Here is a 14,912-nt window from a genome sequence, read left to right on the forward strand (position 1 = left end):
GTGCACAGATTGCCCTGCTCTGGACCAAAGTCGACACAGTCAATAATGAGGAGAGATGGGACTGGAATTCCATCCTGGCTGCAGAGGAGGGTGGCTCTGACCATCCCACTGGGCATTCTAGATCTGGGACAGGCAGAACATATTGAAGAGCTATAGGGAGAGGGGTTCCTGGAGTTCCATGACAACTAAGTCCGATGAGCTGTCCCCTGCCCCCGTATCAGCAGAAATAAGGACAATTCAGAGAGAAAGACCAGACCAATAAAGGTTGGGAGATATTTATTTTCTTTAAACAAGGTCATAAATAACAAAAAACGAAGTAGGTCCCAGACTCCGGACCATGCAGCAGGACAGGGGTGAGAGATTGTTGAGTGGAAAGATGGAGGGGGCTACACATCACTTAAGACAGTCACAGAAAAGATGGGCTTCAGGACACTGCTCCTTCCTGCCCTTGGAAATGGCGTGCCTGGGCAATAGGGACAGGCCACAATGCTGTCAAGGCAGCTGGAAGAAGGCAAAGACTGGGGATGCCAGGCTGTAACGCTTCTATGTGGAGTGATGTGAAATCCACAAATGGCAAAGAGAAGCTGTAGGTTTGAAGAGGCAAGAGGGCACTGCACACCTCCAGGAACCAGCTATGAACATGGTGAAATTTGATGATTAAAAACAATTCCATAGGCTTTGGGCTGTGGTTTTGTGCATGGGCTGTATTTAACCTGGGTTGCTCTGTGGCAGGTGAGGGCTCAAGAGGCCCCTGGAGCAGCCTGGCCTCAGCCCAGGGCAGGTGCCCAGATATGTGGAGTGGGACAGTAGGCTCTCCCAGATGGGAGGCCATGTGCTTGGACTGGCTGGACCTGATTTTCAGGCTGGTTTCTTGTGATGCTACCCACCACCACCCCTCCCGGTGCCTAAGGATGGGATTTTGGCCTCTCTGGGTCTTCCAAACCTGGAAGAGTATGACTGGGATAAAATGGTACCTGACTAGTGTTTTATTTGAAAGGGAAAAATAAGGACCACCCCATACATTGTCCATCACATGAGGCAGGGTTGGACCATGCCAAGACAATCTCAAGGAATGGAGGTCCCTGAGCCTGGGAAGACATTTGGACTCAGGTGTATCGCCTGACACTAGGAAGAGGGGCTCAGTATGGCAAATCTGGAGGCTTTACCCTAGGCAATGCAGGGAGAGCAGGCAGGAGATACCCCAGTACAGGGAAGGGAAAGGCGCAGGGGAGCCTTGGGCTGGGGAAGCCAAAGTTGGTCAAGGACCCTGGAAAACAATGCTTTTGGCAGAATACATGAAAAGGTTGGTACATCTCGGGGTGCCCGTCTACAGGGAGCCAGTGTCACATGGCCAGGCGGGACGGGGAGGAGAAGACAGTGGCATCACAGTGGCCTCTGGTGCGACGTATTTACAACAGAGCTTGATGTTGAGGAGGGGTGGACAGCAGGTCACTAACAGCCAGGAAACACACTGTGGAAGAACAGAAAGAGAAGGAAAAACAAATGTAACTATCAATAGCTTTCCTTTGCTTATCTGGGTCCTCCAGGAAGCCCTGCCTAATGACCACCAAAGCAAATCTGACCCATCTCATAGCCCCGACCAAAGGTGGACCCAGGGTCTGCTCTCCGTGTGCTGCTCATTTGCCCAAGGCTCCAAATGGTCGAAGGGCCCCAGACAAACACTGTTCAGTAGAGAAATTAGGTCTTTATTGTTGGTTCCTGGGATCCATCAATGGTCAGTTGTTAGAGGGATGGCTCAGCACAGGGGTGTCGGTTCTGTGGTTTACTATCCCAGGGTCTCGCCATCATCTCCAGTGCTTACCCTGCCCTGTTACTCTCATCTGTCAGACCCTGGAATTCAGAGTTCTCTAAGGCAGAAGTCATTTCCTTTTCTTAATATTTCTTCTTCAAACTTTCTGAGAGTGGGGAACAAGTTCCCCCAAACCCTCACCAAAATCAGAGAAGAGACTTTTCAATGGTAGGAATGACTCCTCATCAGGGTTGTGGGCTCTCTGAGGATCAAACGCCTTCTGCAGTACAGACTAGGAGCTGGCTGAGGTGGGTCAAGACCACCTGGTTTGGGGTCAACATGCCTCTCTTCTTCTTCCTCAACAGAGCCCAACTGTGTTTCCTTAAACAGACGAAGAGCTTCCTAGGATGAGAGGCCTGGCCCTGTTTCTTCCTCTAGACCAATAGAGGGGGAAATTTTGCCTCCCTTGAGGCATTTGGTAAAATCTGGAGACATTTCTGTTTGTCAGAACTGTGTGTGGGAGGGGTACTACTGTTATCGGGTGGGTAAAAGCCAGGGATACTGCTAAACATCCTACAACGCACAGGACAGCCCCCACAATGAAGAATTATCCACCTCAAAATGTCAATAGCGCTGAGGTTGAAAACCCTGCTCTAGAGCTTCCAGGATCACCTCTGCAGAGTGGCTAATATTCTGCCAGCTTCGGAAAGGGAGGGGAAGCAAGCATGGCAGAGGCACCCATTCCATTCCCAGCTTGCTTAGTAGCTGGCCATGGGAAGACACTCTGCAACACTGTAGAAAACCCTGCTCTAGGCCAGGTGCGGTGGCTTGTGCCTATAATCCTAACACTTTAAGAGGCCGATGCGGGTGGATCACTTGAGGCTAGGAGTTCAAGACCGGCCTAGCCAACATAGAGAAACCCCATCTTTACTAAAACAAAAAACAAAAAACAAACAAAACAAAAATTAGCTGGGCATGGTGGCGCATGCCTGTGATCCCAGCTACTCGCGAGGCTGAGGCACTAGGATCACTTCAGCCCAGGTGGCGGAGGTTGCAGTGAGCCAAGACTGTACCAAGGAAACAAAAAAAAAAAAAAAAAAGAAAAAAGAAAGCCCTGCTCCATGGCCTGTCCAGCTTTCCTTGACAGCAGGGCAGGAGAAGCCAAAGACAACTTCTCTAGGAGCCTAGAAATGGACTGATTCCTATCCCAGCATCCTCAAAGGGGCACCTCAAGAAGAAATGCACATCACAGTGGGGGGTGAGACTAGGCACAATTTATTCACAGCCTCAGCATCAACCCACTGGAGCACAGCACAAAGCAACAACCCACCATGGCTTTGTAGAAACAGACATGCCAGGCTCTTCACTGAGGAAGAAGAAGAAAGGCATGGTGACCAAACCAGGCAGGGGTAAGGCAGAGGTATTTATAGTCCTGCAAATATCTGTTTGTCAGAGTTGGCCAGCACTGCTGGGGTTCTTAAACCCTTGTACCCGCCTTACCACTGGAATCCACCGATGGGTTCTGCAAACCTGTGCCGGATCAGGAAAGTGGCAACAGCTTCAGCTACCTGGAAAAGGGAGAGATATTCCAGGCCATATGAAGGTTACTGATGGGGCTTAGCCTTGGGCTGTCGGCTACTGTTAGACGGTTAGGCTCTACAGTGCCCTCATCCCACCCACAGGTCTGAGTGGCTTGAAATTAAAAGGACCTAGGCCCTCCCTAGCAGAGCTAGGAGACTCCTCCCCACCATCCTTGCCAGGGATAGCTCCAAAGAGCTCAAGAGGAATGACGTGAAGGGCTTATTTGTGCCCTTAGAGTTACAAAACAGTGTTTTCCCACAGGAAGAGTCCATATTAATTCCTAACCTTGCCTGTGGTTTAGGGAGCAGTTTCTACCCTAATCATCCCTCTTCCATCTGGCTTTTGCGGGTATTGGAGAAGTAGAGCTTAAGATCTTAACCACAGGGCCCTGGGATGAAATAGCAGGGTGTCAGTAGCTCCTCAGCACATACACACAAAGCCAATACCATAAGCAGCTGCCAGGGAGAAGTTGGAGAGCTGGTGGAATTGCATCTGCATAGGCTCCACAGCAGCTGCTGCAGGCAATGCAGGCTGAGACTCAGAGACTTGTCTTCTGTGACATCCAGGGTTATTCTCACAGTTGTCCTTTTACAGTCATTAAACACCAGACTCACCTTGTCAGGGGCATCCTCATGGACTGCATGGCCACACTGAGGTAGGACCTGCATCTGGAACTTCCCTGGAAAGGAGTCAAAGCAAGGCAACTTCAGGGACTAAAAGAGCCCTGTCTTATGCAGCCTCACAGGTCACTCCGGGAGCCCAGGACCTACCTCCCCATTTCCAACCTCACCTCAACACTCTGGACCCAATTATCAAGTCTTGCTGAGAATGGTAATACAAGTAATTATAACCTTGTGCCAATCATTTCCCTTCACTTTTTCCTTCTGTCCTATTTAGTGTACATTTACTCTGGGCCAGAGACACATAGAAGAAACAGTTCTTGTCCTCAGGGGATTTACAGTCCAGTAGGGGAGTAAAACACAGCAACCAACATTTTAATGCAGCATGTCATTCCTATGATGAAACTGGGCACGTGGGGCTGTAAGAGCATAAGAAAGGGAACTTCACAATCCAAGAGGGACCCAGGAAGGAAAAAAGGCTTGAAATGGCTTGGAATAAAAGAAGCTTGGCATGGTGCTTATGAGAGTGGTTAACAATAAGGCTGGAGAGGTAAGCAGGGGCCAAACCATTAAGGATTTTGTAAGCTATGTTAAGGATTCAAAATGTATTATTACAATAATAAGTTACCATGTGAGCACTTAAGCATGTGCCAGGCATTGTACTAAGCACCTTCTCATATTGTCTTCCAGAACACTGTAAGCTCATAAGTAATGCGACAATGATTGAGAATGCACAGTGATGACTGATAAAGAAGATCCCTAAGGAGACCCAGAGCCCCCATAAGTAGAGACAGCAGATTTTCTCAGCCTCAGATTCTCTATTTATAAAATAAAGGAATGGGATTGAAAGTTCTTCTGGTCATTACATCCTGTGGTTCTTACCCCAGTTACATAGGATTCAAAAAGTTTTCAGTATACTCTTCTATCCATTTTTAAAGTTGATTCTCAAAATCTACCCTATAAAATTATGCACGAAAATACTGAAATTCTTTTTTGAGATGATGAAACTGAGGCCAAGGTTAGTGAAAAGTGACCTGCCCAAGGCCACTTCGTTTATCATTGGAGGAATAAGATGATCCCATTTAGTAAAGCCCAGCTTGTGCCCCTCCTCCTGCAGTAAGCTGCCTCTCTCTGGGTGCTCAAGCCTAGTCAACTCTCCCTTCTAGCTCCTAAAGGACTACTGTTAATGCACTTGGATCCAAACACAAAGCAGCACATGGCCCTCTTGTAAGTTTCAAGTAAGTTTACATTTTACATGCCACTGGTGCTTGCCTCCCCAGGAGTGTGTTATTTCCATAAGAACAGGGGACGATGGTGTTATTACTTGCTCTATATCCCTAATAAGAACTAACACAGGGTTAGGCACTGAGTAGATGCTTAAATCTTTAGCGAATGAATGATGAACAAATGACTAGATCCAAAACTTATAACTCCAATCTCCCTGTTGTTTCTGTTAGATCAGCTCTGATGACTAGGGATGCATTTGTCCTTCCTCTTTGGAAGAGTAGGTATAATCAGGGAGAACTCACATACACCAACAACACTGTGCCAGGTACACATAAAATAACACGCTCATGGGTAATCCTCACAATAAGTGTCTAAGCCCATAATGACCAACATCAGTGCCATGAAAAAAAATCACACAGTCCCAGCTCATGGTCCTGTTCCAGGCCTCAGGATACAATGTAGTTAAAGGAAGGCAAAGCCATGAAGGTCTGGGACCAGAGTTTTATATTCAAGAGGCTTTGAACAACTATTATAAAGGAATATAGCTCCCTTTGCTGTGGAAAGCTTGAAGATAGCTAAAAGAACAGTTTGAGAGGCCCATGAGACATCCAGCAGTTTTGCTACATGGGCTAGGACTGGACCTCAGGAGAGAGGGATGAGGTGGATGTTTAGCTTTGGGAGTCATCAAGGTACAAATGGAAGCCATGCAATTGTCCAGGGAGAGTAAGTAGGGAAGAAAGGTCTAGAACAGATTCTGCCTGAGCCTGAAACTTTGGTCTTGGAGTTGGCACCTCTTCTTCCCATACCCCAAAAGTTGCATGCCTACTGACTTCACCTTCACTGAGTCTTTTACCTGTACTAAAGCAAGAGCCCCCACAAAATTGGACCCGCTGCCTCCACTGTCATCTAGCTAACATACATGCATCTGTACACAGTGCTCAGCATGTCACTTTTCTACTCATTATACCTCATGATCCGTTTGAGGCTGCCATCAGTTTTTTCATTTTACGGATTAAGAAAACTAAAGCTGAGGCAAGTCAGAAAACTTGGCCAGAGTCAAAAAATTACTGGAAAAGCAGTATTCAAAATTCAGTTTTCTGAACTTCAGAGACTTTACTTTTACCATCTTACCATGCTGTCTTCTAAACAGGTATTTATACCTTTTTATATCTGGATTATCTTGAGCCTTTCCCTTTCCTAAAAATTCTAACAATAATAAAAATACTGGCCAGCTGCAGTGGCTCACACCTGTAATCTCAGCACTCTGGGAGGCCAAGGCAGGCAGATCACTTGAAGTCAGGAGCTTGAGACCAGCCTGGCCAAAATGGTGAAACTCCATCTCTACTAAAAATACAAAAATTAGCCAGGTGTGGTGGCGCATGCCTGTAATCTCACTACTGGGGTGGCTGAGGCAGCAGAACTGCTTGAACCTGGGAGGCAGAGGTTGCAGTGAGCCGAGATTGGGCCACTGCACTCCAGCCTGGGCAACAGAGTAAGACTCCAAAAAAAAAAAAAAAAAAACCCCACAAACAAAAAACTCATCAGAAGTCAGAATATCTCTTTTCACAGTATCATACACCTATACAGTACTTTATAATTTTAAAACACATTGCCTCATTTTAACTCTTATAACTGAAACATAGGTAGTATTACCATCTTCATTTTTGGATGGATTTTTTTAAACAAATTAAAGCTCAGGAAGGGGAAATGACTTGCCCATAATCACAGAGTGTGCCAGGAGTAGAGGCGGGTGTCCAGCTTGGGTCGGACTCTCAGGTTCGGGCTTTCTCCGCTGTGCTTCACTATCTCAGGATGCTAACTGCCCTATCACCCTTTCTTCGGGAAAGGCTCCAGGGGCATAATTTCTCGATAACTTACCTTGCATCTGGCCAATAGTTAGATCTTTATCCAATCTATCAACACCTAGAAAACAAGAGAATTCATTGTGAAACAGATTTTGCTGTTCAAGTACTAAGTAAAAAGTGTTACAAGTTGTAAACATGATAACATTCTCAATTCATGTTTATACCAATCCTAACTCCCAGAGCGTATTCTCACCACCAGATGAAACATTTCAGGTTGAGATTCCCCTAAAATCACTATGTTAAACTGGTTCTGAAAACAGAGTTTTACTATTTTAATTCTCATAATACTCAGAATATCCTTATACCACTGTATCTAGCTCTAGGCTAAGAAGGACTTGAGCTTGACCAAGTAGACAGGCCAGGCCAGAATTAGGTCATCCTAACGCTTAGATGAATGCCTATGCTTAGTTAGGTTTAGAGACTGGGTGTAGGGAGGAGAAAAGGCATAGATGAATGAGGAAGGTACTCTACTTTGGATGTCACTACTCATTTGGTGAGAAGTTTTAATGAGGTCATATTGAGATGACAATATACCAACACTGCTATGGACTGAGTTGTGTCCCCCTAAAACTCATGTTGAAGCACCAATTCCCAATGTGACTGTATTTGGAACTAGGGCCTATAAGGACGTAACAAAGGTTAAATAAGGTCATGAGGGCAGAGCTCTAACATGATAGGATGAACGTTCCTAATTAACGTCCTTAAGAGAAGACACACCAGAGAGCTCACGTTCACTCTTTCTTGGCCATGTGAGGGCACAGAGAGAAGGCAAGCCAGGAAGAGAGCCCTCACCACAACCTGACCATGCTGGCACCCTGATCTCAGACTTCCAGCCTCCAGAACTGTGAGAAAATAAATTGCTGTTGTTTAAGCCACCCAATCTATGGTATTTGGTTATGGCAGCCTGAGCTGACTAATACATGCACATATACACTTACCAGCCAAGAGCAGCAATTTAGGAATGGGACAACTAAGAAAGAGATTGGATAAGCCTCGGAACCAGCCATCCCAGTATTTTTCTGTTTTTGCCAGTTCAATTCTCCAGGTGTATGGATGGTCTTTCTTGGTCTGGAGGAATAAGAGCAAGTTCTGAGTCTCCGAGGGCAAGCCCTGGAGGAACAGGATTAAAAACTAGATCCCTGGGAAAAGGAAAGGGAAGGAAACTAGCACTTATTAAGGACCTACTGAGTCCCAGACATTTTCATATACATTCAGTCCTTCTAACAGTCTTGTTGTATGGGTCACTGTAATATTCATTTTAAGATAATTACGAGTTTACTTTTTATTGCTATTAGTTTCTGTGAGTTTAGGAAACTTTCTTAAGATCACAAAGCTAGTAAGTGGTAGTGCCAAGATTAAGCCTTTCTCATACTTGGTTGGCAAAAGGATGTTTTCATCAAAATAGTAACTACAAAGAACATATTGCAATATGAAAATGCTTATAATATAAGCAAGAAACAGATTACAACATGTCATCGAAGTTAGGATTAGTACTGGAAAAATGTGGCATACTCATAGTAAAGTACGAAAAAGGAAAACTGAAAATAGGTTGATTTGTTAGTAGAGCATTTTTTCTTGTATTTTATAATGATATAATGTTCCTGCAATAGTAATTTTGAAAGGCAATATGAGACAAATATGACAAAATGTCAACATTTATTAAATCTTTATAGTAGATAAGTACAGAGTATGCAATCATATATTGGCTGAAAAAATAATTTTCTATAGTTTTCTATACCATTGAAATATTTCAAACATTATAATTGAAATAAATATACTGAATCAACCACAATATGAAAATCTAAAAGTGACCACGAGATATTTAACATACTACGTTAAAGATCACTGGATGCTTAAGATGTCCATACTACCCAAAGTAATCTACAGATTCAACATAATCTCTATCAAAATTCCAATGGCATTTTCTTTTAGGAAATAGAAAAAAATCATCTTAAAATTCATATGGAATCTCATGAGACACTGACTAGCCAAAAGACTTTTGAAGAACAAAATTGGAGAACTCACACTCCCCAGTTACAAAGCTGCAGTAATTGAAACAGCTTGGTACTGGCATAAAGACAAATAGACCAGTGGAATAGAATAGAGAGCCCAAAAATAAACCTTCACATAAATGGTCAGATGATTTTTGACAAGAGTGCCAAGACCACTCAGTGAGGAAAGAATAGTCTCTTCAACAAACAGTACTGGGATAACCAAACAGATATGCATATTCCAAAGAATGAAGCTGGGGCCTTATCCCCCAGCTTCATTAAAGACCTAGTAAGACTAAGATTAAAGATCTAGTAAGTCTAGTAAGACTAAGACATAAAACGTCTAGGAGGAAAAGCTGGACACTAGACTTGGCAGTGATTTCTCAGATATGACACCAAAAAGCAGTGAACAAAGGCAAAAATAGACAAATGGTACTATGTGTATGGAATGGGAGAAAATCTTTGCAAATCATGTATCTCATAATGGATTAATATTCAGAATATATAAAGGATGCCTACAATTCAGCAACTAAAAACATCGAGTAACCTGATTAAAAAATGGTCAAAGGGCTTGAATAGACATTTCTCTAGAGGTGATATAGAAGTGGCCAATAAGCATATGAAACGATGCTTAACATTACTAATCAATAAGTAAATGCACATCAACACCACAATGAGATACCATCTCACCCCTATTAGGATGACTACTATCAAAAAAGAGAAAAATAAACGTTGGTGAGGATGTAGAGAATTTGGAACCCTTGTGTACTGAGTTGTAAAATGGTTCAACCAATAAGAAAAACATCAAGGCAGTTACTCAAAATATTAAAAATAGAACTACTACATGATGCAGGAATCCCACTTATGGGTACATATCCAAAGAACTGAAAACAGAATCTCAAAGAGGTATCTGCAAACCCATGTTCATAGCAGCACTATGGATAACAGCCAAGAGGTGGAAGCCACTCAAATGGCCACTGATGGACGAATGAATAAACGAAATGTGGTATATACATATATAAGTCAGTCAGAAAAAGGAAAGAAATGCTATCACAAGCCGCACAGGGACTGAACTTTGAGGACATTATGCAAAGTGACATAAGCCAGTCACAAAAAGACATATATGATCCCACTTACACGAGGTATCTAAAATAGTCAAATTCATAGAAACAGAAAGTAGAATGGTGGTAACCGGGGCCTTTGGAAGAGTTTTGGAAAAGGGGAGTTGCTGTTTATATCTCAGATGTTTCACAACAATGTGAATATTAACTGTACACTGAAAAATTACCGAGATGGCAAATTTTATGTGGAAGGAAGGAAGGAAGGAGGGGAGGGAAGGCGAGGAGGACGGGAGGCAAGGAGGTAAGAGAGGAGGGAGGAGGGAAGGAAGGAAGGAAGAAGGAAGGAAGGAAGAAGGGAAGGAAGGGAAGGAAGGAAGGAAGGAAAGGAAGAAGGAAGGAAGGGAGGGAAGAGAAGATGGCCAAATGGGAAATCAAGAAACTTGAAGTCTTGCTTAGTCCTGTCTTTTGCCTTCCCTTCTTTGGGCCTTGGTCTTCTGTCAATACAAGGAGACATAAAGGTACCTTATGATTCAAATATTCTCACTAAAGAACTAATTCTATTCTCCACTGTTAATATTTACCAGGGGTAGGACACTTTAAAGGAAATACTGCCATTTCAACCTGGAACCTCAGCCTGTCCTATTCCCCACAACACTTTCCTTTAATGAGCCATTTCTAAGAGATCAGCTCCACTGTCAGAGACAAGGCATAATCTCACAAGCCCCTCCTACATGCACACTGAACTTCACAGGGAAATGACAAATTTAACGTAAGAGAACCTCCAAAAAGTAATATTATAATATATATATATAAAACAGTTCATCTCAAATCTTAAAATTTGTAAAACCAAAGGAAAAATTCTGGATAGAATTAGGATTTCTCCTGTATTTAGGTTATTGGAAATAAATCCTTTCTCCCAAGAGCTAGATCACAAAGTTTAGTTTAGATGCCTATTAGATGCTATGAAAATGGTAATAAAGCGGGTTGATATAATGAGATACACTTGTTGTTGGGTGGGAGAAACAGAAAGTTGGCTAACAATCTGTCTGGGATGTTTACCTGGGCGAGATGCAGTTCTCCACACAAGGGCATCCACCACAGGCCTTGCATTATCTCCCACTGTTTCACTGGAAAAGTGTTTAAAAACATAACGCTTTGTGTCAGTCAGATCTGACTGAATGCAAGTCCCAAAGCCATCATTAACTAATAACTGTGGGTCCCTTGGGAAGTTACTTAATTTCTTCCAGCCTGCTTTTTCTTTCTTAATTTTATTTTATTTTATTTTTTTGAGACAGAGTCTCACTCTGTTGCCTAGGCTGGAGTGCAGTGGCGCAATCTCGGCTCACTGCAACCTCCGCCTCCTGGGTTCAAGCAATTCTCCTGCCTCAGCCTCCCGAGTAGCTGGGACTACAGGTGCACGCCACCACACCCAGCTAATTTTGTATTTTAGTAGAGACAGGGTTTCACCATGTTGGACAGGATGGTCTCGATATCCTGACCTTGTGATCCACCCGCCTCGGCCTCCCAAAGTTCTGGGATTACAGGCATGAGCTACTGTGCCCAGCTCCAGCCTGTTTTCTTAGCTGTGAAATTGGCAGCACAAGATCTGAAAGAATTGTAAGGATGAGCTAAAGATACTCATGTATATGAAACAACAGGAGTGTGGTCTGGCACATAAACAAGTATTAAAATTTTTTTTTAATATAAAGGATGTCAATAACCTTGAAAAAGAACAACAAAGTTGGAGGACTTACACACTGTCTGATTTCAAGACATACAACAAAGCTACAATAACGAAGACAGTGTGGTACTTGCATAAGGGCAGACATATAGATCAATAGAATAGAATTCAGAGTCCAAAAATAAAATCTAACATTTATAGTCAACTGATTTTCAGCAAAGGTGCCAAGACAATTAAATGGGGAAAAAGGAGCCTTTTCAATAAATGGAGCTGGGACAGACTATTTATTGGATATCTACATGCAAAAGAATGAAGTTGGTTCCATTCCTGGTATTATACACAAACACTGACTCAAAATGGCCTAAATGTAAGAGCTAAAACAAGAAAATTCTTAGAAGAAAACATAGGTATAAATCTTCATGACTTTCAGGCAAAGCCTTCTTAGATATAATACCAAAAGTACAAGGGACAAAAGGAAAAACAGATAAATTGAATTTCATCAAATTAAAACTGTCTGTACTTCTAAGAATGCCATCAAGAAAGTAAAAAGACAACCCACTGAATGGGAGAAAGTATTTGCAATTTAGGGATCTGTATCTAGAATATATATAGAACTCTTAAAATTCAGTAATAAAATCAAATAACCCAAGTAAAAAATGGGCAAAGTATCTGAATAAACATTTCTCCAAAGAAAATACATAAGTGGACAATAAGCTCATGAAAAGAAACTCAATATCAAGAGTCAATAGGAAAATGAAAATCAAAACCACAATCAGATACTACTTCATACACACTAGGATGGCCATAATCACAAAGAGAGAAAATAACAAGTGTTGACAAGGATACTGATTAACTGGAACACTCATACACTGCTAGTGGGAATGTAAAAGGGTGCACCTGCTTTGGAAAACGGTCTGTCAGTTCCTCAAAAGGTTAAATATACTTACCATATGATCCATCAGTTCCAATCCTAGCTGTGTACCCAAGACAAATAATAAAAGCCTATATCCACACAAAAAGTTACACACAAATGTTCAAAGAAGTATTATTCATAATAGACAAAAATTGGAAACAACCCAAATGTCCATCAAGCGATGAATGGATTAAAAACTGTGGTATAGCCATACAATGGCACATTATTCAACCATATAGAGAAATGAGGTATTTGATACGTGCTACAATATGGATGAACCCTGGTAATTTTATTCTAAGGGAAAATAAGTCAGTCACAAAAGACCACATATTATTAGTTCCATTTATATTTTATGTCCAGATTAGGCAAATCTATAGAGATTAGATTAGTGGTTGCCAAGGCTGGGAGGGTTGGGGAGAAATAGGGAGTGAATACTCATGGACACTCCTTATTAATGTGCCTCAGTTCACCCTCTCAACAGAACTGCTGGAGTTTATGAAACCACATAATTGGGCTTATAAAAAAAATACAAAGAAAAAATGAGTTAGAATTAAAAATCGAGGATCTGGGTGTTTTAGCTTTAACTTTTATGTGTGACCATGGGCAAGTATCTGTACCTAGGTTGTAAAATGGTGATAATATCTACAATGCAGAACTAAAATGAGAATTAGAGATGATAAATGTGAAGCATTCAGCATAGTGCTTAGCACATGATGGGTAAAAAACAATTAATTATATTAAGAGTCTCAAATCTACTAAATGTGTGCTTGATGACCTTGGGCAAGTCTCTTAACTTCTGAGCCTCAGATTCTACACCATAATATGGGAGAAAAGATCTCTCCACACCTCATAAGATGGTGAGAGGACCAAATAGACCATGAGTTATTTATACCTTTGTAAACTCTAAAGAGGTACAAAGTATTATATTTCTGATCACTGACTTTAAAGATGGCAAGGAGATCCTCAAATTTAAAATCCTGTTTAAAAATGTATTCTCCTCCTTGCTAACAGCAGCATCTCCAAATGCAAAGGAGTAGGTCATTACATGTTCATTATCTGCCATTAGTAAGATGTTTATAATCAAATCCATCCCTAGTCTGCTGTTCATGATCACTAAACATTTTCAAGAAAAAAGCACTTGTTACCACTACTTGCCTAGCAAGTACTTATAAAACACTATTTATACAACCCTGAGCTAAATGCAGAGGGAAATTCATGCAGAACATCAGTTTCTGCCACAAAATACACATTTTTTGTTTGTTTGGAATACAATTCTTGCACAGAGGACAACATGAGTCAACAGATGACTAGCAAAGGACCATAGGATTTCTGAGTGTGACTTATAAAATCAGTTATATGACTTAGTATGTACAACTTCAAAAAAAAAAGTGCTAAGGTGTGTCATATAGACTTTCAGTGCTGTGTTGGAAAGAGAGTGATATCAATTAAGGTCAGAAAGCTTCCCCAGGGAAGCTGGGTGTGGTGGCACGCACCTGTAGTCCCAGCTACAGATACTGGGGAGGCTGAGCTGGGATGATCACATGAGTCAAGGAATTCAGCCTGGGGACCATAGCAAAACCCAGTTTCAAACGAACAAACAGACAAACAAAAAAAAGAAAGAAAATGAAAGAAAGCTTGCTCAAGGAGATAAACTTTGAAAGACAGATGGACAGGGTAAGATCTGAATGAGCTTAGAATAGACTGGTAGGAAATGGAATTTTTCTCATGGGAGGAAACACAGGAACAGAAGAACAGGTGAGAAAGCAGTCTGTTTTAGGGGAGGGTAAACAGTGTAAGTTTTATGTTCCAATTGGTCAGAGCTATCAACAGCGCTTTACATCTTATAGTTAAGCTAAGTATCTCTTATGATAGTGTCTTTGCGCCCTAAAATACCTAACAGCAAACAAAAAGAACAATGTTGTCAGCCCTTCCCCACCCACACAGTTTGAACCATTCCATACCACATCTTTTCAAGAATCAATGTTTTAACCCACCTCCATGTCATCTTCCTTTTTCCTCTTGCTTATTGACTCACTTCCTTCCTCATCTTCTTCTTCTTCCTCTATGATTCCTTCCACTATAGATTTTGAGCCTTCTGGACTTGTAATTCCTTCACACCTAGGTTTTTTTAAAAAGTGCCATTACACACCTCTTTCCAATATACAAATTATCTCAGAGATACTCATGGCCTTTTAAAATCAAATGTTAGATAAAACTTAACAA

General features: G+C 41.9%; 1 protein-coding gene across 2 annotated transcripts in view; it reads right to left on the bottom strand.

Annotated features, from left to right (window-relative positions):
* Positions 1–259: 259 nt before the first annotated feature.
* The window catches only part of PPME1 (protein phosphatase methylesterase 1), an 83,354-nt gene continuing 68,701 nt past the window's right edge, over positions 260–14,912 (bottom strand). Inside the window, exons 9-14 of one of the 2 annotated variants that reach the window (XM_017885234.1) lie at positions 14,684–14,807; positions 7,982–8,111; positions 7,057–7,101; positions 3,946–4,010; positions 3,251–3,318; positions 260–1,471 (exon numbers count right to left, since the gene is read on the bottom strand). In XM_017885234.1, the coding sequence (XP_017740723.1) occupies positions 1,453–1,471; positions 3,251–3,318; positions 3,946–4,010; positions 7,057–7,101; positions 7,982–8,111; positions 14,684–14,807 (451 nt within the window). In that variant the 3' untranslated portion in view covers positions 260–1,452. The other variant, XM_017885233.1, reaches the window with a different exon arrangement.

Source organism: Rhinopithecus bieti, unplaced genomic scaffold (genome assembly GCF_001698545.2).
Source record: "Rhinopithecus bieti isolate Rb0 unplaced genomic scaffold, ASM169854v2 scaffold_14549, whole genome shotgun sequence".
Lineage (NCBI taxonomy): Eukaryota > Metazoa > Chordata > Mammalia > Primates > Cercopithecidae > Rhinopithecus > Rhinopithecus bieti.